The sequence below is a fragment of the Stegodyphus dumicola genome, chromosome 1 (assembly GCF_044657685.1).
Source record: "Stegodyphus dumicola isolate Sdum_Otavi_A_Nest chromosome 1, ASM4465768v1".
Taxonomy (NCBI): domain Eukaryota; kingdom Metazoa; phylum Arthropoda; class Arachnida; order Araneae; family Eresidae; genus Stegodyphus; species Stegodyphus dumicola.
In genome coordinates, this window is record NC_140768.1 from 99,480,971 (window position 1) to 99,507,794 (window position 26,824).

Here is a 26,824-nt window from a genome sequence, read left to right on the forward strand (position 1 = left end):
GTCCTAAATGAATAAACTTATTTCTACATCAAATATTTCTTTTGAATAATATAACATGAGCTGGAACGCAGGAAAAAAGATGCTAAAACACGTTTGGAAAAGATGTTGCTTCGCAAATTTTTGTACTACAGAGTGACAAATAGCTTAGACTTGTTCAACTGGTTAAGGAAGTTGACTTACATTATATATCTCGAGACAAACAAATGATAGAAAATTCAAGAAATTGTAAAAGAATTATGAAAATGTATTTCTGCCAGACATCAACAGTTCAAAGTGTATTTTTTCATGTATTGAAAATCACCGCTTATATAAATGTCCAATTTACAAAGGGTTATCTGCTAATGAACGCTTTGAGTATGTAAAAACTAATAATTATCCTTTCAGTTGTCTAGAAAAACATCGAGTATCGACACATAAATCGAAACTGTTGTGTAGCTTTGCAAGCATTGGTACCATGTAGCTTTGCATTTCGCGAGTAAACAAAAACAAGGCAAAAATGTGCAGAGCGTGCATGTAAATTTTTCCGAAGTGAGCATTCTTTCGCTTCCAGTTGCAGATGTCGTTCCCGCAGCAAATAAATAAAGCAATTCAAGAATAATATTTTGTGGCTACAAGTATTTCGCCTACAAATTCAAAAACTGTAATGCTTAGCGTTTTTGTTTCTAATTTAAGTGAGGTAACGGAAATAAATTTCCTATCCCAGCGCTTCTTGACGTTGGCTCTAATACTAATTTTTTAGTAATTAAACTTACTTGCTAAAGGAAAAAGTAAATATTGCATTATCAGGTTTGAAAGGATTGTCGTTGGTGATTAAGTTAATGCCACAATTACTAATGAATCGAGTAATTTTAAATTAGACGTAGAAGTTTTAGTTGTTCCCAGAATAACGGATCTGACTCCATTTAGACAGCTTCATGCTTGTTTTCCAGAATTAAATAAACCTTTAGTAATCAGATACAGATTTTAATACCCCAGATACTATTGACTTACTATAAGGAGGTGAAAATATCTGAGAGATTTTAAAACTAATTAAAAATTAATCAAATTTATCTATCTAATACAAAATTAAATTAATATTATAGAACGTTATATTCGGGTTTTTGGTTAGGGATAATGTGTCAACGATAATAGAGAATATATATGGGATTGTTAACGATTCTAAAGATTCAGAGAAATTATGTTAACGATTGTAACGATTCAGAGAAATCGAAAATATTGAGTACTAGCTGATACCCGTCCGCTTCGCTGCGCACACTACAGTGCCAGTCAGTGAATCTGTCATACACAGATTTCCCCATCACCATGAGGTACTGTGTATTGGGATGCGTTCCCATTATTTAACGAAGCAGGACCCCCAATAGGCCTACTTCCCGAAAAATTACCAACATAAACTAAAGTTTATATATATTTAACTGTTATCATAATTTTCATGAAAATAAGTGTTAATATCTTTGTTATCAAATTTTTTAATCACTTATAATTATTTGCCCTTGATTTGTTATGTATAGAAATTTTTATAAATAACAACAACATTTTTGTTTTTCATCACAATAATTTATTTCTCTTAAAAATAACATTTATTTTCATGAAACTTATGATAACAGTTAAATATAAGTGTTATTATTAACGTTATCATTTAAATGTTGTTCGTATTCATCCGATAGATTCAAGTTATTTACCAATTTAATAATTTTAAAGGAAAATGCATTCATTGGCAACATTGTATTTCATATCTAGTTTTGGCAACAATAAAAGAAAATTCTGTACTTTGATTTGAAAACCAAATGTATGAGAAACTTCTATTGTATAACAAAAATCTATTTTGGACAGGATTTACGTAAAATCCGTTCTTAGTGCGCGTCTACATCGTGGGATGAGTAACTATGCAAAATTTCACGTCAATCGGGTGTCTAGTTTCGGAGATCTCGTGATCAGTCAGTGGTATTTCGCTTATATATTATTCAGTATAATAAAATAAAAAAAAGAAGTCCTTATTTGTAAGGAGGCTTTTCAAAAGTCTCATACAAGATATAAATATAAAAGGAAAAACCCAGCTTTGAAAAGTAACCCAGCTAGCTTAGGTGAACTAAAGCAAATAGCTATGGAAAGATTTTCTTTGGGCACGGTTACGCTAAAAGCTTGAAATTCTAACTATGTATAAGACTTTATGGATGAATATGTGAGTATGGGACACATGAAGGAAGTTGAAAAAGCCAAGAAACAGATATGGTTTACGCTCTGTCTCATGATGTTGTTGTTCGAAGAGAATCTTTTCCATAGACTGCAATAAATATGCAAATTTATCATGATCATCTAAATTGAGATCATTATCGATTTTTTTTAAACTGGCCCCAAAATTCTAACCAGCTTTTAATATTCCCATCAAAAATCGGAAGTTTAAGCTTAGGATAACGTATAGTAGCATTTTGAGTTAAGCTTTGATTAATAACAAAACCGCTTTCTTTTTCAGTTAGAAGCGAAACTAATTTGCTTTCTACCATTCTCCACTTATCAATATAGCATTCTGACTCATCAAACTCGTTATTTATCACAGTTTCATCTTTTTCAATTTCAATCAATTTTTCTCTATAAGTCTGTTTTATTTCAATCATAGATTTCGCTTTGTTCTCAACTAATTTAAGTTTCGAAATTTTTCCGTCTAAAGACAAATCATTTCCCTTCTTCTCAAACTCATTTAAAGCTTTTGTAAACAATTTCCTAAATTGAGATCGTTTGCACTTCAAAACATCCATTATAAATAAACGAAAGAATTCTATTTACAGATAAAAGTCCAGTCAGCGGACGCCAAATGTTCAAAAATTCTCACCAAATTTGTTACCTCAAGAACTATTTATTACTCGGAAATAACTATCTATATCTCTTTAGTTATTTAAAACTCTACAATAATTAAATAGTTCTTTTATTCATACTCTCAAATGATGAAAACAAAAGTTACACTAACTCTCTAAAAAAGAACAACAACATAGTATATTGCCATTCTCTGAAACATAAACTGTTACAAAACATGGATAATAATAATATGAATACATAATGAATTAAAACAAACCTATAGAGTAAAGAAAACGATTACACCTGCTTGAAGCTTGTGCAATATTACTCAGAAGCTGCAGTTAGAAAAAAATATAAACAAAAATATTGTTCAGTATATTCAAAATATTGTTCAATGTGGCTTCTCTGATGCGTCAAAAGCAGCAGATGGAATATATATTTACTGTTAAGCCACATTACATCAGTGAAGTTGTTATGCAGTAAATCTTGTGTCTTCTCCCTAAAGAAGACTACAGTGCCCAGACTTTGAGCTCTGCGAGGCAGTTTTGTTAGCAAAATTAGTACATCGCTGAACATGAAACTTACCACTATTCATTCTATGATTGTGTTGTCATGGATTAAGAAAGAACCTCATCTACTAAAGATGTTTGTAGCTAATCGAATTTCGAAGCCGATCTTACTAAATTTGAAGAATGGCATTATGTTGCTTCTTAAGAAAACTCACTTGATCTCATAGCCAGAAGTATCGGTGCTAAAAATTTAAACTAAATGTACTGGTTTGGAAAGGACCTCACTTCATAATGAAAAAGGGTATACCGTAGTAGAAAAAAGGGTGTACCTGAAGCAGTAACTCAAAGGGACACTTATGTACTTAAAAACTGTGTTTATAATGAATATGTACCATGTTTAACTCTAAATGAGAATAACATTGTTAATGATTTATTTATTTAACTGCAGCAAGAAGTAGTTTTCGTTAATTTGTATTGTAAGTTATCGTCTTAGGTTGTATAGAAATTCTAAACATGTACCAAAGAAGGTATGTAAGATCTTTCTCTTCTGTTCCTACAATGAACCTGGCGAATTCTCACACAAACGTGAATGAATTACCAGCACAGAAGAAGGGTGAAAGGTAATCCTTTATTAATTCAAATCTGAACAGAAAGGCACGGACTTCGTGCTTTACAATAACACCGACAACTTGCTGTGGAACTTAAACGTAGAAAAAAAATCAATTCAAATCTAAAATAGAATAGTGCTGCATTAGTTCATTAAGTTACGTCTAACAAGTTGACTCAACAAAAACCTAACAGGCGTGACGATAATCCGAAATGGCCAAGAGGCGTACAAGCTTAACAGCGAGATAGCAACGAAACGTGTGCTGGCTAGCGAAAACACGCTCTGAATAACTCAGAGATTCACCCGTTAAATACTCACGTCAATTAACTTGCATCCTGTCAAGAAAATGCTAGGGAAAGTTAAGGAATTCAGGAAAGGAATCAAACTTAGAATAAAATTTGTTATGCAAAATAAGGGAAACCCTACAGACCCATTAGAGACGGAAGAAATTGAGTTAGCTGAAGAAAAATATTAAGGCTAGTGTAAGGTGAGGATTTTATAAGTAAGATACATGGTCTTAATAATCAAATATGGTTCCAAAAGATAGTTTTGTTAAGAATCTTAACCCCTTTATTGATAACGTTGATTACTAGAAGGCAGGTTAAGAAATAGTAATCTAACTTATAAGAATATATTTCTTATTATTCTACTTTTTTAACATAAATTATTTAGTTAGTATATTTAATGGTTTATTACATGTAGTAGTAGTGAATGTAGTTAATAGTCAATTATTATTACCATCGTAAATACCAACATGCAGGTCCTCAATACTTGTTATATCGCAAAACAAAAATTTTGATCATGAATGGTAGATGCCTATGTAAAAAAGAGTACGTAATTGTTTAATATGTTTCAAGGTGAAACCAGTAACGTTAAATCAAATCATGGGTGTTTTATTCAAGGAACAAAATACTCTAAATTTCCCTTTTAATGTATCTGGGGAATGGACTTTACTCTATCAAATATAGAAATCAGTGAAAGGATGTTTTTCAGAACATTTATGCGTTTACATGGATTTGCTTTGGCTCTAAAATCATTCATCTAGAGCAGAGGACTTAAGCAACTTAAGGAGAAATCCTTTCCTAAGAGGGAAATTTTACAGTTCCGGGGGGGGGATGAACCCAGCTCTTATTTACCTGTTAAGTATTTAGTTTCAGTTTATGAATATAAAGAAACTACTTTTACTCAAGTTTTGGTATTTATCAACATTTTCTATATTTTTATTGTTAATTAATAAAGCATATTAAAAAATAATCTAAATTTAAACACGATATGGAGAGTATTGCTGATTTGTCAACTTCTTCCTTTATTGAAACATGAAAAAAATTCATCTCGAGACGAGGTAAAAAAACCTGCTAAGTTATTCACTGATAATGCCAAAAGTTTTGTTGGCTCTAGCAGTGAAGTTAAAAAATTACACAATTTAGAATATAAACCAGATAATGTTATTGTGGGTTATTTAGCATCTGAAGAAATAGCCTGGAGTTTTCTATCTCCAAGGGATCCTCACTTTAGGCGTCTTTGAGAGGCAGGTATTAAGTCTTTTAAATATTACCCGAAAAAAGTTGTTAGTAATTTAAAATTAACGCATGAAGAATTTACCTGCATAAATTTTTCAAACTGAGGGAATGCTAAGTTCCTTCTTCTTTTACTAATAACTCCTGATATGGTTGAAAGAAGCTTCGAAGCCTGCTGATTTTTTATTAATGCAGACCTCTTCATGCATTAATTTAAGTTGATCTTACCAATATAAATGAAAATCTGTTAAAGAGAAGTGCAAAATACCACAAGAATTTTTAGAGTGCATTGACAAAATGGAACAACAATTGTTTAAATAATCTACAAGAAAGGCACTGAATGGATTTTTTATAAAGACAATATGAAAAATAGGTGACGTTGTTACAATTAAGAAGGACAATTCACCACTGCTCAAATGGTCACATAATAAAATTGATAGACTATACCAAGAAAAAAAATAAAAAATTAGAGTAACAGAATTAAAACAGCTTCTAATTATCATAAAGGACACACTTCAAAGTTATATTCATCACCTGTAAATAATTTAATTTGTATATATTGATGTAGCTCTAATATTATGATGTGCATTTACCTCATTATTGCAATCAGTAGTAGATTGGTTGTTTAAATATTTTATTGTTTAATTTACAGTTACTTACAATAATTTACAATCACTTAGTTTAATTTGCAATTATTCGTATGTTATACGTTGCAAGCCCCTGCGCCATGTTAAAGAGTAAAGCACAATCTATGTAAAAAAATTATGTGCATGTTTCTGTGGAGTACAGACCCATTGAGTGCAGTGTTAAATAAGTTTGTGATAAGTCTTCAATCAATGAGTTTATTTTTGCATTAACAATTTCTTTTGAATAAGATAATCTGAATTATCGACCACCTATCTTGCAAAGGAAATGAAAAGCTGTTGCTGGTGACAAAATAGTGTACGTGGTTGAGCTGATGATGAATGTAATTGAAGGTAGCTAAAAAAGTCATATAAACTACATTTTGGGATTATAAAAACTAGTGTTTTGTCCTTTAAATAACTAAATAAGAAGCTAATTGTAGTTTGCGATATCTTGAATTTCCTCTGAAGTAAAAATCTTTCACAGTGTGGAATGTGCTATTTTAGGTGGTAAGAATAAACATGTCCACAAGTTATAAAAGTTGTAAGAAGTTTCACGTCACACTTTTATAACTGAATTTCATATGAACCAAGGGGCATTCATTATTTTAGGATACATTTATTATGGAGGATTAAACTAATACTGATACTGATACCCCGTTTTATGACGCATACGCTCAATAATGGCTCATGCTGAGTATGGGTTTGTGAAGATTTTGTATATCATTGCCTTATAATTGAAAGCCAGCTCCGAAGTTTATCAAGAAAGACAGTTTGACTCAACCCAGTTACCTTACTAGGTACATTCTTAATAAGTTTTTGAAACTGAAGTTTGTTACCAATAGATACTCGAGGCATTTTCCAAGATTTATATGCTTAATATCTGGCATAAAGATTTCAAGATTGGTATTAATATCGAGATGAACTTTATGGTTTCTAAATATAGAGAGAAATATTTCTTCGGGTTAGTCTTGAAATCCCATTTATTACACTTTCAATATCATCTTGTCCTTTTTTTTTAATAATAGTAAAAGCTGTTCTTGGATTTAATGATATGGTTAAGATTTCTATTTCATCCTCTACTAAAATGTTGAAAAAGGAATACATTTACGAAAGTTTATACAGCACTGACGAGAGCAGGGATCCGTTCAGGTGCTCCAGATTGAATTATTTTAACATCCGAAAACTGAGAAATTCTTTTAACTTACAACAGCATAACTCACAATTATGTGGATTAAAGCATTATTGGTAATCAATAAACGTTTGAATAAGACTAGTGTGCCAAATCTTACTGAAATCTATTCCAAATCTAAAGCACAGATCAACAATGTATTTTTGTTATTTAATCCCTGGCGAATAATCTCAGCAACTTTTAAGCCATGATGATTGGTTGAATGTCCTGTTCGAAATCCAAACTATACTGGAGATATAATGTCTCGAGAATGAATAAACTTGACGCAGAATAATTTTCTCAAACAACTTTCGGATGATAAAAAACTAAATTGATTGGTAATTATTTAGCCTTTACCAATTAGCTGAATTATGTCTTTCACTTGGGAAACTTTTGAATAAGTTAAAAGGAATCACAATAGCTTTTCTGTGTAGAGATCTGATAGCTTTGTTTGAAATCTGGTGGTTTTTCGACCGTCTGAGAGAAACTGTTCTATATTTGCGTAACACACAAAGGAAGCCATGGAAACCTCAAGGCAACCAACACCTTCAACTGCCGGGAATGGAACTAGAGAAGTAGCAGAATTTGCGAATTTAGTCATTTGGACAAATGGCCGGCGGTATGAATGTCGAACCAAAAAATTACTTTTTTAAGTGAAATCCATGTCAAAGAATGACTAACAAAAAACATGTTGTATATAATTTCATTTGTTTTACGGTGACAGATACACTATATCGCGAATTCATATTCCTTTTTAATGGCGAAAATGGTCAGGAACTGAAACTAAACCATTCCAAACAAGATTAATGTGATTAATATAAGTTTATAAATTGTATTAACAGTTTGTTATTTCTTAATGAAGGTTAACTTACGCAATACTCAGAATAAGCACCAAGCTTGGAACTCATATATGCAACATTTTGCCCCAATGTGAAATTTTTCACGTCATCTCCAACCGCGACCACTTCTCCGACGGCCTACATAAATGCAAAGCAAAATTAGATTATGCAAACAATATATCCAGAAGTTAAATTTAAAGTCTAATTAATTTTATTAGGTAAATATTTGATTATTTCATGATAAATTTCCAACTACAGAATCATTTTTTTTTCATGCCAACAAACATTTAAAAAAGTTCTGAGAGAAAAAGATCAGATTCAGATTTTCTCCTTTTTATGCACTTTTAATAGAATGAAAAACTCATTTTCTTATAAATGAAAATATTATTATTCTTTTGTTTAAATGCAGTAGAATAACAGTTTAAACAAATTACTTTCTTATCTATTATAAGGTGCTTTTCAGAATGATAGAACCAAATTTAAATGGCAGTAGGCAATAGAATCCGTCATCCATTTTTAAGTGAAAAAATTATAACTGAATTTGCATTTATTTCAGCTATCTGAAGAAAGTACATAAAATTCTTTTTTAGGAATACAAAAATTATAATTTAATAAAAATTTCATCAAAAATATTTGCGCTATCCAAAATAAGAACAATTTTTTTAATGATCTCACAAATATATTTTGTTAAATTAAGAGTCAAACAACAAAATCAGCGTTGCAAATTTTCACAAGACTAGTTTCGATGGTTTTAACCGAACCATCATCCTCAAAGCAAAAGCGCAAATGAAACAAATAAGATATAGTAATAAGATAAGAATGATAATTTTCTTATCTCATCACTATATCTTATTTCGTTTATTTGCGCTTTGACAGCTGAGGATGATGGTTCGGTAAAACCATGGCAACTAGTCCTGTGAAAATTTGAAAATGTAACACTGATTTTTGTTGTTTGACTCCTAAATTAATATTTGTTCGGCATGTTATTTTACCTTAAATATATTTTGTTTTAGATCTGGCAAGACTCCGACTACCATATTGTATTCGAATATAGGCCCCTTCTTATATTTATGCGTAATTTAAAAAAAATGAAAGCGCAGATAAATATTTGATGATAAAAGCAGTGATGTTTAGAATTGAAAATTGTGGCGTTTATGTTTATGTGTTACTACCAAATTTTATTTAATTTACATAAGTACTATTTGCCTCATTTTGCCACGAGGTCTGCTCTTTCCAGAATTCATATGTAGATTGAGTGGCAAGAGTTCAAAGTTAGAAGAATTAGAGCATAGCTTGCCGTAGAAAGTTTTGTTCTCTCTCGGTGGCTCCAGGGCTGATCGGTCAGTTCAAAATCTGACTCTGTGCCGGTTTTAGGCGAAGCTTGTAGTCTCTGATAGGAATATATTAAATTGTTTGAATGTATAATAAACTGAAGGCAGCTTGTGTTTAAGTCAAATCTAGGTGGCTGGTAATTTGTGTTGTATAATTTTAATTTACCCCTCACAGGTGGTGAGGCAGAGTATATTTAAAGTTATCCCATTTCTATATCTGTTTGTTTCAGAGTTTAAAAATTCTTATGGAAAGAATTCACCCGTAGAATACATGTAACACCCTAATGTCGTTTGTAAGTGACCTAGGTAAGTTTAATTGAACCCAAGATAGGTGTTACAAAGTAAGCCACGTATTTGAAAACAACATTTTATTATAATACAGAAAGAAAAATTAAGAGAATTTATTGATACCTTGTTTCCTGTTTGATTTCAGGCATGTAAATGACAATGTAACAGATGCCGGTTTAAACTGAAATTCCTCAGCTGATGTAACTATTATAATTGGCGGAAGCTATGCAGTTTACATAACTGTATGGCTTATTTAGTATTTAAATGGTCTACTTATTGTATATAGTATGATAATTAAACTCCTTTCTCTTGCTCTGCAGATTCATTTATCAAAATATGCATTCACAAGCCTCTACCAAATTTTAGAGCAAAATTATAGTGAAAACTGAGTTTCATTTTAGAGTAAATGCAATATATCGCAGTGAAATTTTTTTGCATGCTTCTGAGTTCAAAGATCTTGTATTGTTTATGTTCTATGCTTTACTACATTAGTTTCAAACTCAAATTGCATGCGGGCCTCACCCAGTATCTGAAACGGCTGAAGGGCCAGATTTTTTTTTAACGAAATCAAAAATTTTATTAACAAAATGAAAAGTATTTTAAATGAATTTTCATTATTTATTAAACTTAATAAATATTTATCGAAACGTACATAAGCAACAATAATATTGCATGACAGAAAAATTCAAATGTTTATTTATTTTCTATTTGGGATCTGCTAGACATTATTTGTTACACTTTGTAATTAAAATACATTCACAGCTAATATTAAATATTTAGTTCATTCGCTGAAATAAGTCTTGAATGTTTAATTATTTATTTATGACTTACTTTAATTTAAACTAAAAATAAACAAATGAAAAACCACTTTCCAAATTTTCAGAGAAAATTGACCGAGTTGGTAAAACTTGAGAATAAATAATGATTCAGTCTCTTTCTATTATTTATGAAATTTTTTCTATGACGCATAAATAAATGTGCATGTATTTGTATGCAAATAATTATAAACTTCTTGATTTCTTACGGAAGCTTGACACTTGATGACGTTTCAATTGAGATAACGTATGTAGCATTAAACAGAAATTACTAGTAATTATCTTCATCACGAACTGCAGATACTCATCGGTCAACTAGGTTTTTTTCTTATTTATGTTTAACATTTTTAACTGTGGGGAAAAAAAAAGTGTTCACATATAAATGCACAGCGCAAAAATTCGCAGTTCAGCTTATTCATTTTTGACAAGTACGAATAAAAGTTTTAAAAAAATCTGTATTTTTAAGTCTTTGAATAAGATTTATAGTACACTGTAAATTAGAAAGCTCTATTTACAGATTTTTTAGGGCGCTATTCGTGTCCAGGGAATGAAAATAATGTAAACCCTGACTTCAAATAGCTAAAATCTTGAAATTCTTTGCGACATCAATGATTGAAATGCTTTCCCGAGACACATAAATTTTCATTGGGGCTGCATGCTGCCCGCAGACTGATTGTTTGCATTACGACACAATTTCCGTAAGCATCATATCTGGAAACACAAGATCATTTGAATATTTCATATACCATTATGCCAGTCTGAAGTCGAACTTGAATCACGATATAGATATCCTATCGAAGTTGAGCAAAATTATCATTTAAAAAGTCAAAAATGGTACAAGATTTTGATACATGATTGCTGATGTTGTAGACTTAGGCTACGAAGATTAATAATGTATTAATACTTGCATTAAGTCCTCTCCAGACAGCGATATGTTTACGTCCTTTCAGCACTCAAAAAGCTTAAATCTCATTACCTAATCTTACGCAAATAATTTCCAGCAGTCGGGACTATCGAAAGTAAGCTTTTCATTACTCTACATTATATTTTAAAGTCATATCATATGCACTTTTTCTCAATCTTGTTTATGATGCTTTTCAAATAAGGGCGATATTTCCTTCAAGCATTTTTCCGGTACATTTAAAAGCCAGACGAAGGCTGGCCGCGTAACTGCTAGTAATTTTATAAATGATTAAACACCTTCGTTTTTATATTTTTATAAAGCTGAAAATAAATAAACATAAGTAATATAATGCATATGAGTATATCATATTTACTTTAAATTAAATTTGGCTTTTCAAATGTTTCTTCTTGAAGACACTGGCAATAATATATGAATTTTTTTTCCAAAGCTATTACAGGCGTTGGCCTTTACTAGGGCCAAAAATGGTAGTCACTTTATTATGGAGGCACTTAATAAGTGGGCCACCGTTGCATCCTGTCAAGGGACAGACAATTTATATCCATGCCTTCTCCGGGATTCGAAGCCGGTCAGTTCGATACGGCAAGCGAAGTCACTAATCATTTCCCATCTGGGCGGCGAGAGTATATGAAATTGTTATACGCGAAAATAAAAAGAAATTTAATACATTAGTAAAATATAATAAAACTGGATTTTCAAAAATTGTTTTACTTCAAAGCCGATGTCGAAAGGAACTTTTCCATCACCAAAATATATCCCTTTAGTTATGTTCACGTCACTAGCATTGATGCCCACAAACCTGAAAAATTTGAAAACATTTTAAATCATCAGTCGAAAGAATTGAGTACAATTATACAAATAAGTTAAGTACAATTAAATTAAAATTAATTAATATATACAGAAAAGAATGGTGCCTCTAGGCGTCTGAAACGACTTCCACGCCCTGTTACTTAAAAATAAAAACTTCAGGGTCATAGATACTCTTCTATCACTTTGCTTGTAACGTGTGTCCTCATCACCTCACAGAGCGAATTGGGGAATTTTAGCAAAATAGAAGATTCGAATTTTTCTACGCAGCAGTAGTTGCCATGGTTATGAGTCCTTGTTTGGGGAAACAAATGGCCTTGAATTTCTTATTCTAAAGTAAGAGACTATAGTAACTCAACGTGAGTTCAAGCAAGCCAGCTGCAAAGCTTTTCAGTGGACTTCTCCATGTGTAACATAAGCATGAGCCAATTTCTTTGAAAAATTCTTTCACAAAGTGAACCCATTTCTTAGCCACATAGCACTCGATTGGCTAAAAAAACACAAGGGTTATATTTTGGAAAAAAAAATAAATAAATAAATAAATAAATAAGCATGCACAGAAACATAAATTGAGAATTCATGAGCAGAAATCAGGTAACTGCATAGTATTTAATTTTTTTTAATTATGTATACATTATGAAATAAGAAAAAATATCCTTTCGAACTGGATATGAAAAACAAGAATGCGGAACCAGTTTCTAAAATTACTTAAAGGAAGAAATAAGAAAACTGAAGTAAAAGATTCATCTTCTGAAAAAAAATCATACCTAAAATGATTGATTTTTTTATTTTAAATATTTAGTTTATAACCTCTATTGTGAAGCTGATAACATTTTGATGATAGGCATCACTTTTGAGCGGCTCATAGTAAAATAATCTACGTTTTTGTCTAAACAGATGCTCAGCGCAAATGCTTAAATAAGATTTCTTTCTGAATTTCAAATCTTCTCTCACGAAAACAACAAAAGGTACCTTTTAAATGAATCTTTCACAGTGTCTAATCAATAGGAACTGGCCGAATAGAAAAGAGATGACTCAATGGTTCAATTCACAAACTTCTTCCTAAACGCAATTTCAGAACAGAGATTTGAAAAAGCAGAATATCAAATATTCAAAGGATAGTAATGAATAAAAACAGCTAAGCTTACGAAGCAAATTACAGCAGAAACAAACCCCTAATTAATTTTATTTTAAGAATTTTTGCGAAAGACAAATTTCCATTACAGTGTTTCTAATAACAGTTTCAGAAAGCATAATGCGAAAAAGACATGCAGTATGTGAACTGTTAGTCTAGTATGTGAACTGAGAAGAAAACGCGTTCGCTATTTATGCTTGCAATGTTCTACATTTCTCTTTACAGAGAATCATATTTTTACTGCAGATTAATTAACGATTTTTTTGGCATATGGAATTAAAAAAAAAACATTAAAGTTACCGTTAATTAATTATTACATATAGTGGTTTGCATTCAGGAGAAGCGGAGAAGCTCCATTCTCTTGCAAGGAGTAATGTACAAAGAATGTTGAACTTAATTGCATGAATCCTTGGAAATTTTGAGAATGCTGCCTGTCTAGTGTCTGTAACGCAGCTCATTTGCTTTACTAGCTGTCTGCGCAGACAGCCGCCTAAAACAGTTATAAAAAACAGAACAAATATATAATTATTATAATGAGTTTAGTTAGTTTTATTTTATAAAAATATTTAATATTTCTAATTAGATATCTTATGATTTATTCATGCATTTTTGCATAAATCAATCAGATTAAAAACAACACATTGCTTTGAAATAGTTGAGTTTGTGACTAAAATTGAGGATAAATATCTTACATTTTGTGGAATGGCCACAGTCTGCTGCTTCGGAAATAAAAATGTTTTATTTCGAAGATTGTTGCTTTCTAGTCGTTGATATTAATCAAAAATTCATTAAATTTGTACAAAATAGAAAGTAAATAAATAAAATACAAAGTAAAAATTTTAAATTCTGGTTTCAAGGTGTTCGTGTTCCAATGAAAGGTTACATGTATTGAAAATTTAGCGGTTGCAAGTACCCTTATTTTTCCACAATGCGAGAAACATACAAGTATGCATACGGCATACTGATTCTTCATTATTTAATAGTAGAGATGTTTTATTGCTCTCAACTATTGTATTTCCAAAATTTTAGCTCATTCTCGCTTTTTGAAATGTGTATGAAATCAGTCACCTTTGGGTGAAAAGAAATGAAGGAAAGAAAATGATATGTTCATAATACTTTTACAGTGTTCATATTTTCTAAAGTGATAATGCTACCAGTGTCAGTATCACACTTACTTGTTTTTAACACAGATTTCTCCTTTCTTAGGATGACACATATTTACTGTTTCTATTGCTACAGCTTCTCGGAAGTCTGTACTAAGTTTCCTACAGACCAACTTCTTGTATGTTGCATGTTTCGGATCCATACTTCAAATCTATAAAGTAAATTTGGAAAATAAATTTTGATTTCTAGTACCTCAATTACCACCTCTTTTTGCACCCATTTTTAATGTCAACAATATGTATTATGAACGACAAAATTCATCTTACCAGCGTGCAATAGAATGTATTACATGCATGTAATAGAAAATCACTCAATAAATAATATAGAATTTAAAATAACCTTAATACATTAAAAGGTGATTTATACAGATTCTAACGTAAACGATAATCTTGAATTCGCAACGACAATACTGAAGTTAGGCTTGCATTTTATTGTTCTTAATTCAAAGAAATAAAAAGAGAAAATTTTTTAGAGATGCTTTAACACATAACTGTTAGATCAGAGCTTAAATTGTACCGGAGTCCACTGGAGCGTAGCTCCGGTACTTGTTAATTTTTTAGATAAATCGTAATTCTAGCCAGAGCACAGGCTCCAACACTTTTTTTAGAGTAATTGAACCACAATTTCAGCAGAAAATTCTCTTAATCCCGAAAATCTTATTTTTAATAATAAAACTAAATTAAATTTCGATTCTAACTTCTCAATGCATGTCTCTTTTTCTCTAAGAAGCAAATCCTTAGGAGAGAAAAATTCTCCCCCATCCCCAATTTAGACGAGGTCCAGAATTTTGTTTAATATTTTGTATTTACCATTTATTTAGTAACTTATTAAATTTTTATTTAGCTTCTTGCATTTTATAGTTTTGAATTTTAATTTTTAATTACTTTAATTATTAATTATTTTACTATTTTATTAATTATATTTTTTATTTATTTGTTCTTGTTCCTCTTTCCTGACGGTCTCTCATACGGCTCCAGAACTTCTAATTTTAGAAATTAAGCTCTGTATTAGAAATTACAAAGTTCAGAAAAAGGTGTTATATCTTTAACATATCGCAATCTAATCAAAATATAGAGATGTTTGCCATAGCCGACTGAAAGCCGTTCTCCTTAGATTTATTTTAATTGAATCATTGTAAATGTCATGAGATTTAGTTCTTTTAATAAATGCAAAATAATATGCACAAAAAGAAAGAATCTCGAATTTCGATATTTAAGCTAAATTCCTGTATTTCCTGTTTATCATAAAATTTGAAACACGAACTACCTACGATACAAAAGTTATTTTCTTCAGTTGCTATTTTTACTAATAAGAAAGAATACAGATTAAAATCCTATGAGAACTTACCGGTTACCTTGATTTTATGAAAAGGAAACTCAAGAAATTATCTAACTGATGCTTCCAAAGTAAACGCTTGCAATGTTTTTTTTTTTTTTTTTTTTTTTTTTTTTTTTTCTTTTTTAATCAGCGAGAGGAAAAGCGATAAAAGCCTCTCTTCACGTGATGCCATTATTTCCTACTAGCAGACTCAAAGTTGTCACTGAAACAAGTTTTTCCGTCGGCGTCGTCTGAAAGATAATATAGTTCGCATAATAATAAGTTCCCATGTGAAATACTTTTTTCGCAAGTCATGGGCTTTGAATTTTTTTATTATATAATTGCGTCTTCTTTATTTCTGCTATGCGTCTTATATAGCTTTAAAACAGACACTGTCTTTCTTTTTTTGTAGCTGTCATAGAAAATATAGTGAGTCACATTTGTTTTAGGATACTTGTGTTTTTCAATTTTATTTACAAATATCAGTTACTAAATATTAGAGAAATCATTTTTTTTTCACGTCTTATTTATTGAACGTCTTTTTCACAACCTGCCCCTTTTTCATTTTATTTAAGGGTATTTAAACTCCTTGTGCACCACACAGAAATATACAAGGCTTACCTGCTTGTTTTGAGAAAAATTTTCAAAAATTTCTTCGTAAATAATAACAATAATACGAAACAAACAAAAAAAATACAAAAGGTTTCAGATTTTAAAGGTCGCACAAAAGGATTTGTTAAGATTTTTTACGCTCTCGCTGACTTCGTAATAATCTACAAATCTGCTGTTACATTCACTCTTACTAACCCCCACCCGACTTTTTTTTTTTTTTTTTTTTTTTTTTTAAGTTTTGTCTTTTTAGCTTTATTATTAAGCATCATTTTCTTCGCACTTATGCCACATAAAATTCAACAGCAAATTTACAGAAATTCTAAAAGCAGCTTATCAGTATACGTTTAGAATTCCAGATGCAGCATTAAGTTTTGGCATTTTTTTCATCAGTTTATCATATCAAGTTCAGTTTTCTTACTAAGATGGCTCTACAAAACTCTTTTTTTTTTTCGGAGGGGGGTCTCTTTTTTTTTTTTTTATTAACGTTTTGTATCTTTATTTTATTTATGAAATACCACATTTTTGGTACTTACTCTTCATAAAAATTCGATTCAATAGAAAAATCACAAAATCTTTAAAAACAGCACATCTTTAGAATTTCCGATACGCTTTTTTTTTTTTTTTTTTTTTTCTTTTTCCGTGCAGTGTTATCACTGTTCGTTTTGAAATCGTTGAGTTTGTTGATGAAAAATTCGTTAAACTTTCACAAAATGCGAAATATATAATGAAACAATTTTCGAAATTCAAAATTCGTGCTTCCGCGTGCCCATGTTCGGATGGAGGACTACGTTATTCAAAATTTTATGGATCTAGGGATCATTCTTTTTTCACATTGCGAGAAACGTACATACATTCACGCAGATTCTTCATTATTTAACTTCTTTAAATATAATTCAGGGCGATAATATTTGGTGGCAACAGTTTGAAAAGTGATACGCCGTTTATAAGTGATTCAACGCAAAATGCTCTTTTGAGACTATCCCAGTTCAGGATTAAAGTCCCGTTTGGGCTAATAATAATAATTTAATGCTTAAAAATTATAGAGCAGTAATTTCTTAACTAAGAAAGAATATCTGTTTTCAATATTTATTGCTTCGATATTTTTCAGATGTTAATACTTAGATAAAATATTTACTTATTAAAAAATTAAATGTTCTTATATATTAAGTTTTAAAGTGTTGCTATGAGGAACGATTTATATCTTATTCTCTATACTTATTTTGAGTGTGATATACCAGTATTGGTGGAAGGAGTAAAAGGGAATGAGATAATAAACTTGTAAAATTTTCTATATGCTTAAACATATTCATCTAATACTATAATATGGAGTAACCGTTTTTATTCTAAGGTGACAAGCACAGTTCTACAAGAATATGGAAAAATTGTTATAAATAAATAAATGCTGATAGGGAAGCATATTTCATAATTAAAGCAGCCGGACTTTAAATAACTTTTTTTGTTTATACAATTAATAAAACTGCAACACGGCAGCCGTGAAGTAGTAAAAGAATAAAGATCATAAATCCTATTTTAAATAGTCCACCAGCGGCCGAGCGGTAAAGTCGCTAAACACTGGTAGTTCGGTCCGAGGTTCAAATCCCGCGAACGGGCTGGCTGCATGGGCGTCTTCGAGGTTTTCCCCATGTGTAACGTGTATACGAGTCAGTTTCTCTTAGAAATTCCTCTACGAAGGCATCCCTTCCCTTAGGCAGATAGCCCTAGTGTGCTTTGCCGTATTTTTACTAAAACAAACCAAACCTATTTTAAATATTGTCTTACATTAACCTATGCATTAAAGCAACTTGTGATATTTAATGCTGCACAATTAACAGCTCGATAATAGAAAAAGAAATGAGCTCGAGAACAAAAGTAAACACCTCATGTCAAATTTTATTATGATTTTTCCCATTGATGCTTCTGATCACTGTTACCAATGCACACAAAACTCGGAGTTTTAATAATCAGATTTGAGGGGAAAGGGAATATACTTTACTGACTTCGCATAATTCTGGACTACAAACTCTTTTATCCGGCGACTATTTCCTTAATGTGAAAAAAATAAAGCATTCAGTGCTAAACAAAAGGACAATATGACGACCTTGGAAAATAAAATCCTATTCACCAGCGCACTACTATTAGGAAATTTGATTATTCCTCCAGGAAATTGTTTTGACCTCGTGAAGTTTATATAGCATTTCATTATTTTCATCCTGTCATACTGATACAAACTGAATGAATTGTACACAATGGGAGTGGCGCTTTAGCATTGGTTGTCTTACTGATACGAAAATATTGCAGCCAAAGCCATTAGCAATCTACAACTACAGTTTTACGTATGGAAAAATAGTGATAGAATTTCAGTTATTATTTTCCGATTTCTTCTGAAGTCTTGATCCTTAAACGTAGGAATTCGACAGCTGTGTAACACTTAATTTTTTTGAGTACAGGAATGTATTGGTAATCGAATATTCTTCCACATAATGCTAGAATATATGAATTTAAAGTCTCGAACTACAAGATCTAGAAATTTGATACTTCGCAGGAGACTCATAAAACGCCCAGTAACATTTGCTTTGTTATAAAATAAACAAATAGAAATGTTTTTATAAAATAAACTTTTGTTTGAAATTCCTGAAATAACTGAAGAATAAAAGCAGGAAAAAAAGTTTACCATCTAGTTTAATGGGAACAAGGAATTATATAGTTCTTCTTTGCAAAATTAATATGCAGTTTTATATCTCGAATAATAAAAGCATGAAGCCCTGATAAATTTTTAAAATAATGGCTTATACTTTTGACAATGCACTTCAATTAAAAGATTTCCCTATGTAGACGCCTACCCTTTTATTATTGGTTATATAAAATTGTAGAGTAATTTTCTAAAGAGAACTATTTAATCTCTTGTTCCCATGAAATTATACGATGAATTATTTTCCCCTTTCCGTTTATTAATAATTAAATGAGTTTCAAATGAAAGCTTAATTTGTAAAAATATTTTTTAATTTTAATTTAATCTTCTTAATTTGAATATCATATTATCTATTAAAATAATTAAATGAAAAATATTTTTTCAACAATGAAGAATAACTCTTTTAATTCCAACAATTCTTTTATGTTAAATATTCCAAAGTATCCACCAATAAAAATCAGAAATTGTGTTGAAAATCTCACATATCCTTCCTTCATTTAAAAGATCTTTTTCCTCTTTATCTAATGAGCTCTATTCGAAAATTCTGAGAGCTTAGTTTGTTTGTTAAGCGAATATATATGCGAAAAATTATTTCATTATTAGATTTTAAAAAATCCAAATCGAATTTTGAAAGAATCACTTCCCACATTGTACTGTTATCCATAAATAGTGTGCGTACAAAAACTGAACACTATATCTTATCAGGAAGTAGTTTAAAAATCGATGATATACAATTTTACTATAGCAGCAAAATTATGAATGAGCCAAATAAAAGTTTATAGTAATTATACCTATGAATTGTGAATTATTTCACAGTTTCATAAAATAATCATTTCCTTAAATTTAAGTTTTGAAATATATGTTTAATGCATCTGTCTGATTTTAACAGTCACTTTTTTAATTCTCAAAAAGTCTGTAGAACTAACTTTTTAAAAATACTATAAGACTGATTTCCTTCGAGTCATGAGGAAATTTCCACGACTAAATTCTGTTGAATGAATTGGGATGATGTATATGAACATCTCTGAGAGTAACTTTGCAAACCATTTTCACGAGATGGAAGATAAACCGATTGATAGAGTACTTAAGGATAGCAACATAACGCTGCCTCACTTTATGAAATTTAGCCGCAGCTTGAAAAGACAACGGTGCCACGGGGTAGGGAAAAGTTCACAAACTTGAAAGTAAGGGTCAGTTTCTTCCTTGAAGCTGAGCCGGATACCCTTATGTCAATCCCGCTTTTTTCATAAACATGCGCTTCTGAGTTTCTTTATAAAGAAAAAAAAAAAAAAAAAAAGGATGGAATCAGGTCCGGGGTTCAAACCCCGGACCTGGGGTGCTGCTGCGCGACGCGCTAGCCACTTCGCCACCGGGCGGTCGTTTTCAGTAAAGGGACTTCCTTTTTTCTAGAGTGCTCGCAATGTTAACAGATTTGCAAAAGACTAGAAAAAAAGAGTATTAAATGGGAGAGATACAAAATATTCCGCTATTAACAGTAAAAATGCTTTTAATAATGAAAAATATGCATGAATGTAAGAATTAAAAGTATTAGGAACTCCCTTCAGCCCACCTGAACACGAGTGTCCCCATAGCTCAAAAGAAGGGGGCCCCCATTTCTCCACAAACGAGGGCAGCCAGCAACCCAGCCACTCCCAAACAAAAATAATAAATTAAAAATAAGTAAGCATATCTAGCACAAAATTACAAACAAACCACAAACACAAATTCACAACATAGAACACCACAGATATCTAAAACTCATATAAATACAGAATTCAATTTTAACAGAAGATTCCTACAAGCGCCCTATTTTCATTGCTAAACTTCATTAAAGCAATGGTATATGATTTAAAAACTTTAAAATGAATTGCACTTACATTAAAATCAGTAATGTTAAAAATCTGTCTAATAGGGGCTGTTAAACTACAATCAACCACAAATGCCTAGCATTACCTTCAACTTGACAACTATTACAGAGTTTATTTTTCCGCAGATTAAATCGGTTGAAATAGACCGGAAACCTACCATGTCCAGTTAAAACCTGATTAACGTCAATATTGTTCATACATTTCATTTTTTTCGTGATTTTAATCAGTTCCATAAATCGTTTGTTTTTAGGGAACCACTGTATTTCCTTGTTATTGTATATTATTATTACTGAAGAGAACCACTGTATTTTCCATTTGTTAACGTAAAACTCTTTCATTCTTCGAATAGCAATTTTCTTCCTTAATACTTTAATATTACTTGTCAATGCAATGGATATTAAAGTAACTTCCTTGTTACTTTAATATCCATTGCATTGACATTTGAGATCGCCTGCTCGACCAGGCTGTCGGCCCTCTCAATAATAAAGCCTATATGGGCTTTAACCCAATGTAGCTTAATATTTAAATATGAACTCAAAGTTTCTAAATGACTCTTAATTTCGACAATTAATGGATTGAAATTGTCTGGGCAGGAGAGCGCATGGAGAAGTGACATGCAGTCAGTATAAATATTTACAGATGTGGGTATTTTTAATCCATAATAAGGCTTGTTTGAACGCCTCACTTTCTGCTTGGAAAACTGAATTATATGTATTCACCTTAAACATTCTACAATCCACCTCAATTCCATAGTAAAAAATAATAAAGGCAGCTCCTACGCTCCCTCCGATCCCAAAACTATCTGTATAATTATCAAATACATCAACAGTTGGATTACTTTTATCAAAAACAAAAACAGATTTATTGGAAGGATATATTAAATGAATATTAAATTTTTCAAAAACATTCTTTGTAACCAAATAATCTTTATACATTTTCATTTCCATTCGTCCAGTTCTAAATAAAAATGTCTTATAATGAAATTCGTATAAAATTTAGAGAGGCGGCAGCCCAGCTAACACAACGGCCTGGGTAGGTATCATTCTAAAACATCGGGTTAAAGCTAAACCCCAGGCTCTCTGAATACTGTCTAAACTTCATCTATAATCTAACCAGTTCCTCTGCCCTGGATCCCCAACCTCCAATTCCAAACATGATGACTTTAAGCACTACATTTAAGTAAATCTTTCTCAGAATGGAGGATTTAAAGTCTAAAATCTCAGCTGAAAAATTCTTCTATAATTTTATAAAATCAGATCACTTCGTTTTTGTACCAACTTAAAATGTTCTATAAAATTTAATTTGTTATCAATCATAACGCCACGATATTTCATATTATCTACAAATTTGATTCTTTTGCCTTGATATTTCAAATTTGATGGTCTAGCCTTTTTACCTCCTCTAGAAAAAACCAATGCACATGTTTTTTCAATCTTAAATTGTAATTTTTCTTTGTTTTGCCAATCACTCATTATTAGAGTAGTTTCATCAAATAATTTTAGATTTTTTTCAACGAATCGTGTTTTATAAGAATCATAATATCATCAGCATATGCAATTAATTCCACATTTTGAGAAAATTCCTGCTTCAGAAAGTTATCCACGAGAATGTTCCAGAGCAAGGGAGCACTGCAGGAGACCTGACGGCATTCTTTATAAGTATTCAGTCCTAAGTCTTTGCTATTATCCTTGAAGCAATTAAAAACTATTTTTTCTATTATTAAACTAACTTTTAAATAGGTAAAACAAATTTCGAGGTTTTTTTAAATCAATTAAACCATGCAACAAGAAGACCAATCAACAGAGTCAAATGCAGCCGAAATGTCTAGAGAAATCAAAGCAATACTTTTGAGACCAAGACAGTGTACACAATGCTTGGCATACGGTTACTCTAATAGATTTTGTAAAGATCAAGTCCATTGGGCTGAATGTGCTGGAAATCATCTTGCGACTGTTTGTAAAAATAAAGGCAAAGGTAGGAAATGTGTTAACTGTGTGGTTTTTAATCAGAAGTATAGTATAGAGTTGAAACATGATCACAGTGCATTTGATAAGAACTGCTCCTCTTTAAAGAGAGAAATTGAATTTATTACAAGTCACATGGACTTTGATTTTAAAGAATGATCAGTATGATTTAATTTTTATGAATTTTAGCATGTATGTACTCATTGGTTCTAGTATTTTATATAATTAAATTTTAGCGGCTGTCTTTTCATTTATGTGTATATTTGTTTTATTTTCACATGATTTTACTATATAAACTTAATTGTATGATTATTTTAAGTATCAACTTAAACCACTACGACTTAGCTGCTGCCCAGCTCTCTGTTCTCCAAAATGTTATTGGTGTTAGTCCCTGATCTGATCTTACTGCAGAAGCTCTATTGGGTTAATGGAAATTTGGCATTTATTGAAAATGGTTGGAGAGTTGCAGCTGAAGTTGGAGGACGAACTGCAATCTGCATGAATATATGTATGTTTCTCGCATTGTGATAAAACAACGGTATCTAGAGCCATCAAATTTTGAATAACGTAATCCTCCTGCGAATATGGGCATTTGGAAGCCCAAATTTGATTTCATATTTTGTAAAATATTAACGAATTTTTCATTAACAAACTCAAGGATTTAAAAGCGAGCAATGGCAACGTTGTACAGAAAAAAAAAGAAAACTTTTTTAACTCCAGCGCGCGAGACTGTGTATCAGAAATTCTAAATATATGCTCATTTTAAAATTATTTTGCGATATTGCTGTTAAAGGATAGAGATAGTTAGAGGATGGTGTACATGACGAGACACTTTAGCCTTTTGACATTGTATGCAAGTTTTAGCGAAGTTCGTGGCATCCTTTTTCATTCAGGGCCAGACAAATCGGTCACTAATTAACTTCAGCGTTGCTTTAGGTCCAGGATGGGAAAGATTATGCAGCGCTGAAAAGACAAGTTTTCTATGACTGTCTGGAACAAAAGGACGGCTTTTACCATATGAAATGTCGCAATACAGTTCTGTAAAATTCTCAGGCATTTTTAACTTCTTTAATTGCAGAACTGGATTTTCTTTGTCTAAAACGGATTGGAGTACAGTGTCACTCTGTTGTGCTTTCGACAGAGATTCATAGTTAATAGGAATGATATTAGCAACCAATTCGATGCGAGAAAGAGCATCGGCTGGTCCTTTTTCTGCTTTACTCACATGTTGAATATCAGTAGTGAACTGACCGATGAAATTAAGTTGATTAATTTGTCGAGGTGAGAGCTTGTCATACTTTTGGAAAAATGCTTTTGTGAGTGGCTTATGATCTGTAAATACTGTAAAGTTCGTGCCTTCAAGCAGATATCTGAAGTATTTGATAGCGGCAAATATTGCTGACAGCTCTCGGTCGTACATATTGTACTTTTGTTCCGTATCGTTCAATTTTCTGGAGAAAAATCCTAATGGTTCCCATGTTTGAGCATTGAGTTGTTGGACGCAAGCGCCTATGGTTTTGTCTGATGCGTCGCACATGACAGCAGTTTTCTTTTTTTTGGGTCTGGGTGGACTAAATGTGTAACCTGTGTCAGAAGCTGTTTACATAATTCAAAGGCTGTTTCAGTGTCTATCGACGAATTTAGAGGTGTTTTGTCATTTTTCTTACAATGTCCAAGCATACCATTTAAAGGAAGTTGAACTTCAGCATGATTTTAAAATCTTCTACAGAAATTAAGAATTCTCAAAAAACGTCTGAGTTCATTAACAATTTTGGAAAAAGTCTTGGATAACTTTAATTTTTTCTGGTAAAGGAATGATTCCCTGTTTGTCGATAATGTGACCTAAAAATTTTACGCGTTCTGCAGCAAATATGCATTTAGGAAGGTTGACAGTCAAATTATGAATTTTTAATCTCTTAAAAACTATATATTCATCAAGGGATGATGAAGCAATCAAAATATCATCTATATAGACGAAAAAAAAAATTTAATCTGTCAGAATTTAATCTTTGTACGGGGTGCGCAGCATTACGTAAACCAAATGTCATGTAATTGAACTCAAATAATCCGAAAGGAGTAACTATTGCCGTTTTTGGTATATCCTCTTTATTCAGTGGTACCTGGTGATATGCCTTCTTGAGGTCTAATGTTGAAAAATCAGTTTTATTGTTCAAATTAGATGTAAAATCATGTAGATGTCTAATTGGATAATTATCTGGAACAGTGATTGAATTTAATTTACGGTAGTCTCCGCAAGGCCGCCAAGACCCATCCGGTTTTTTAATATGTGAAGAGGACTACTCCAGCCGCTTTTAGAAGAGCTACAAATGCCTTTTTGCACTAAATAAGTGAATTCTGCTTTTGCGGCAGCCAATTTGTCAGGCACTAGGCGCCTAATCTTAGCTGCTACTGGAGAACCTTTAGTTCCGATTACGTGCTTAATTCCAAGAGTATTGATATACAAAGGCTGTTTTAAAACATCTTGAAACAGAGAATCATATTTTTAAAGTAAATCATTAAACACATGTAACGGTTGTAAAACTGTAATTCTGAGTACAGTATCCCGTGATATCTTGCCATCTGACTCAATGTTAGTCATGCTGTCAATTAATTTTTTTGGATTTCAAATTAACAATAATGCTATAATTATTTAAAACGTCTGCGGCCAAAATTGGTCGCGAAACATTAGTAATTGTAAAAGTCCATGAAAAATTTCGGCGTAGACTTATGTCTAAATTGACTAAACGTTTTCCGTATACATTAATTTTGGTACCATTTGTTGCAATTAAATTGAGCAATCATATTGGCTTACATCGGTCTTTTCGAGTAGGAGGCAAAACAGACAATTCAGCTCCTGTGTCAACCAAAAAATATGTTCTTAAAGATTTTTCATATACAAGGAGGCGACAATTATTTTGGCCTATGGCGTTCGTCTCCACACACGCTTGGCTGTCTAGTTTTCCGATTTAAAGTGCAAGGTTTGTTGCATTTAACGGCTTTTTCGCCAAACTTGGTGTGGTACCAGCACATGGATGTGTTTTCGGTTTGTTTATTCATGGGCAAGGATCTAGATCTAGAATTAGAACGACCACGAGAGGGAGATCGAACACGAGAATACAATGTAAAAAGTTTATCTACTTTTTTTTTTTTAAATCAGATATTTGTTTCTGTAAATTATCTAAAGCATCACTTGTGTCAATAGAATTAGTAACTTTCGATTTCACGTCCATTGCATGAAGCTGAGCAGGACTTGTGATGGACTTGTGAAGATTTTGTCAGCCATAGCTGCTAATTTTTTAAATTCGATATCAGAAGAGGCCAATATGGCTTGCCTCTGGGCTGGAAGGCGCTGAAGCCATAATAATTTTAGCAATTATATCACTTACCTGACTTAACCGACTCTACGCGACGATTCCACTCGTACCGATTCCACCTGTACCAGCCCAGGGTCCCGTATACGCGACGCAACGATTCTGCTCCTACGAGCCCAGTGTCGCGTATACGTGACATTAAAACGAAACGATTTATTTGAATATTTAAAAGCCAGTAAATGGAGCTAAGTGGTAATTGTTTTCACATGGATTGATTCATATGGCATTTGACCTTCATGTACTGGCATTAGTTTCTGTTTTGTGCTTCTGGTTTTGAGAGATTTATTGAAATAAACAAACTATGCGCCTGTGAATTAAAGGGCGTGTTTGTTTATTTCAATAGGATTTTCTGTTTTATTTATTTATTTTTTTGTTTTTCTGTTTATTTTGAAACTTAACATAAGCTTTCTTGGTTGATTAAAAAGTACCATAACAACATTATTAAAAAAGGGGAAAGACTCTCAGCTCTCTCGACGCGTAATGCC

At 31.7% G+C, this 26,824-nt stretch overlaps 1 protein-coding gene across 2 annotated transcripts in view; it reads right to left on the bottom strand.

The window, feature by feature from the left end:
* The window catches only part of LOC118195031 (prostaglandin reductase 3-like), a 58,040-nt gene extending 42,071 nt beyond the window's left edge, over nt 1-15,969 (bottom strand). For both annotated transcript variants that reach the window (XM_035366264.2, XM_035366263.2), the window contains exons 1-4: nt 15,866-15,969; nt 14,530-14,669; nt 12,124-12,211; nt 8,090-8,194 (exon numbers count right to left, since the gene is read on the bottom strand). In XM_035366264.2, coding sequence (XP_035222155.1) covers nt 8,090-8,194; nt 12,124-12,211; nt 14,530-14,660 — 324 coding nt within the window. In that variant the 5' untranslated portion in view covers nt 14,661-14,669; nt 15,866-15,969. The remainder of the gene's footprint in view (nt 1-8,089; nt 8,195-12,123; nt 12,212-14,529; nt 14,670-15,865) is intronic.
* Nucleotides 15,970-26,824: the final 10,855 nt, after the last annotated feature.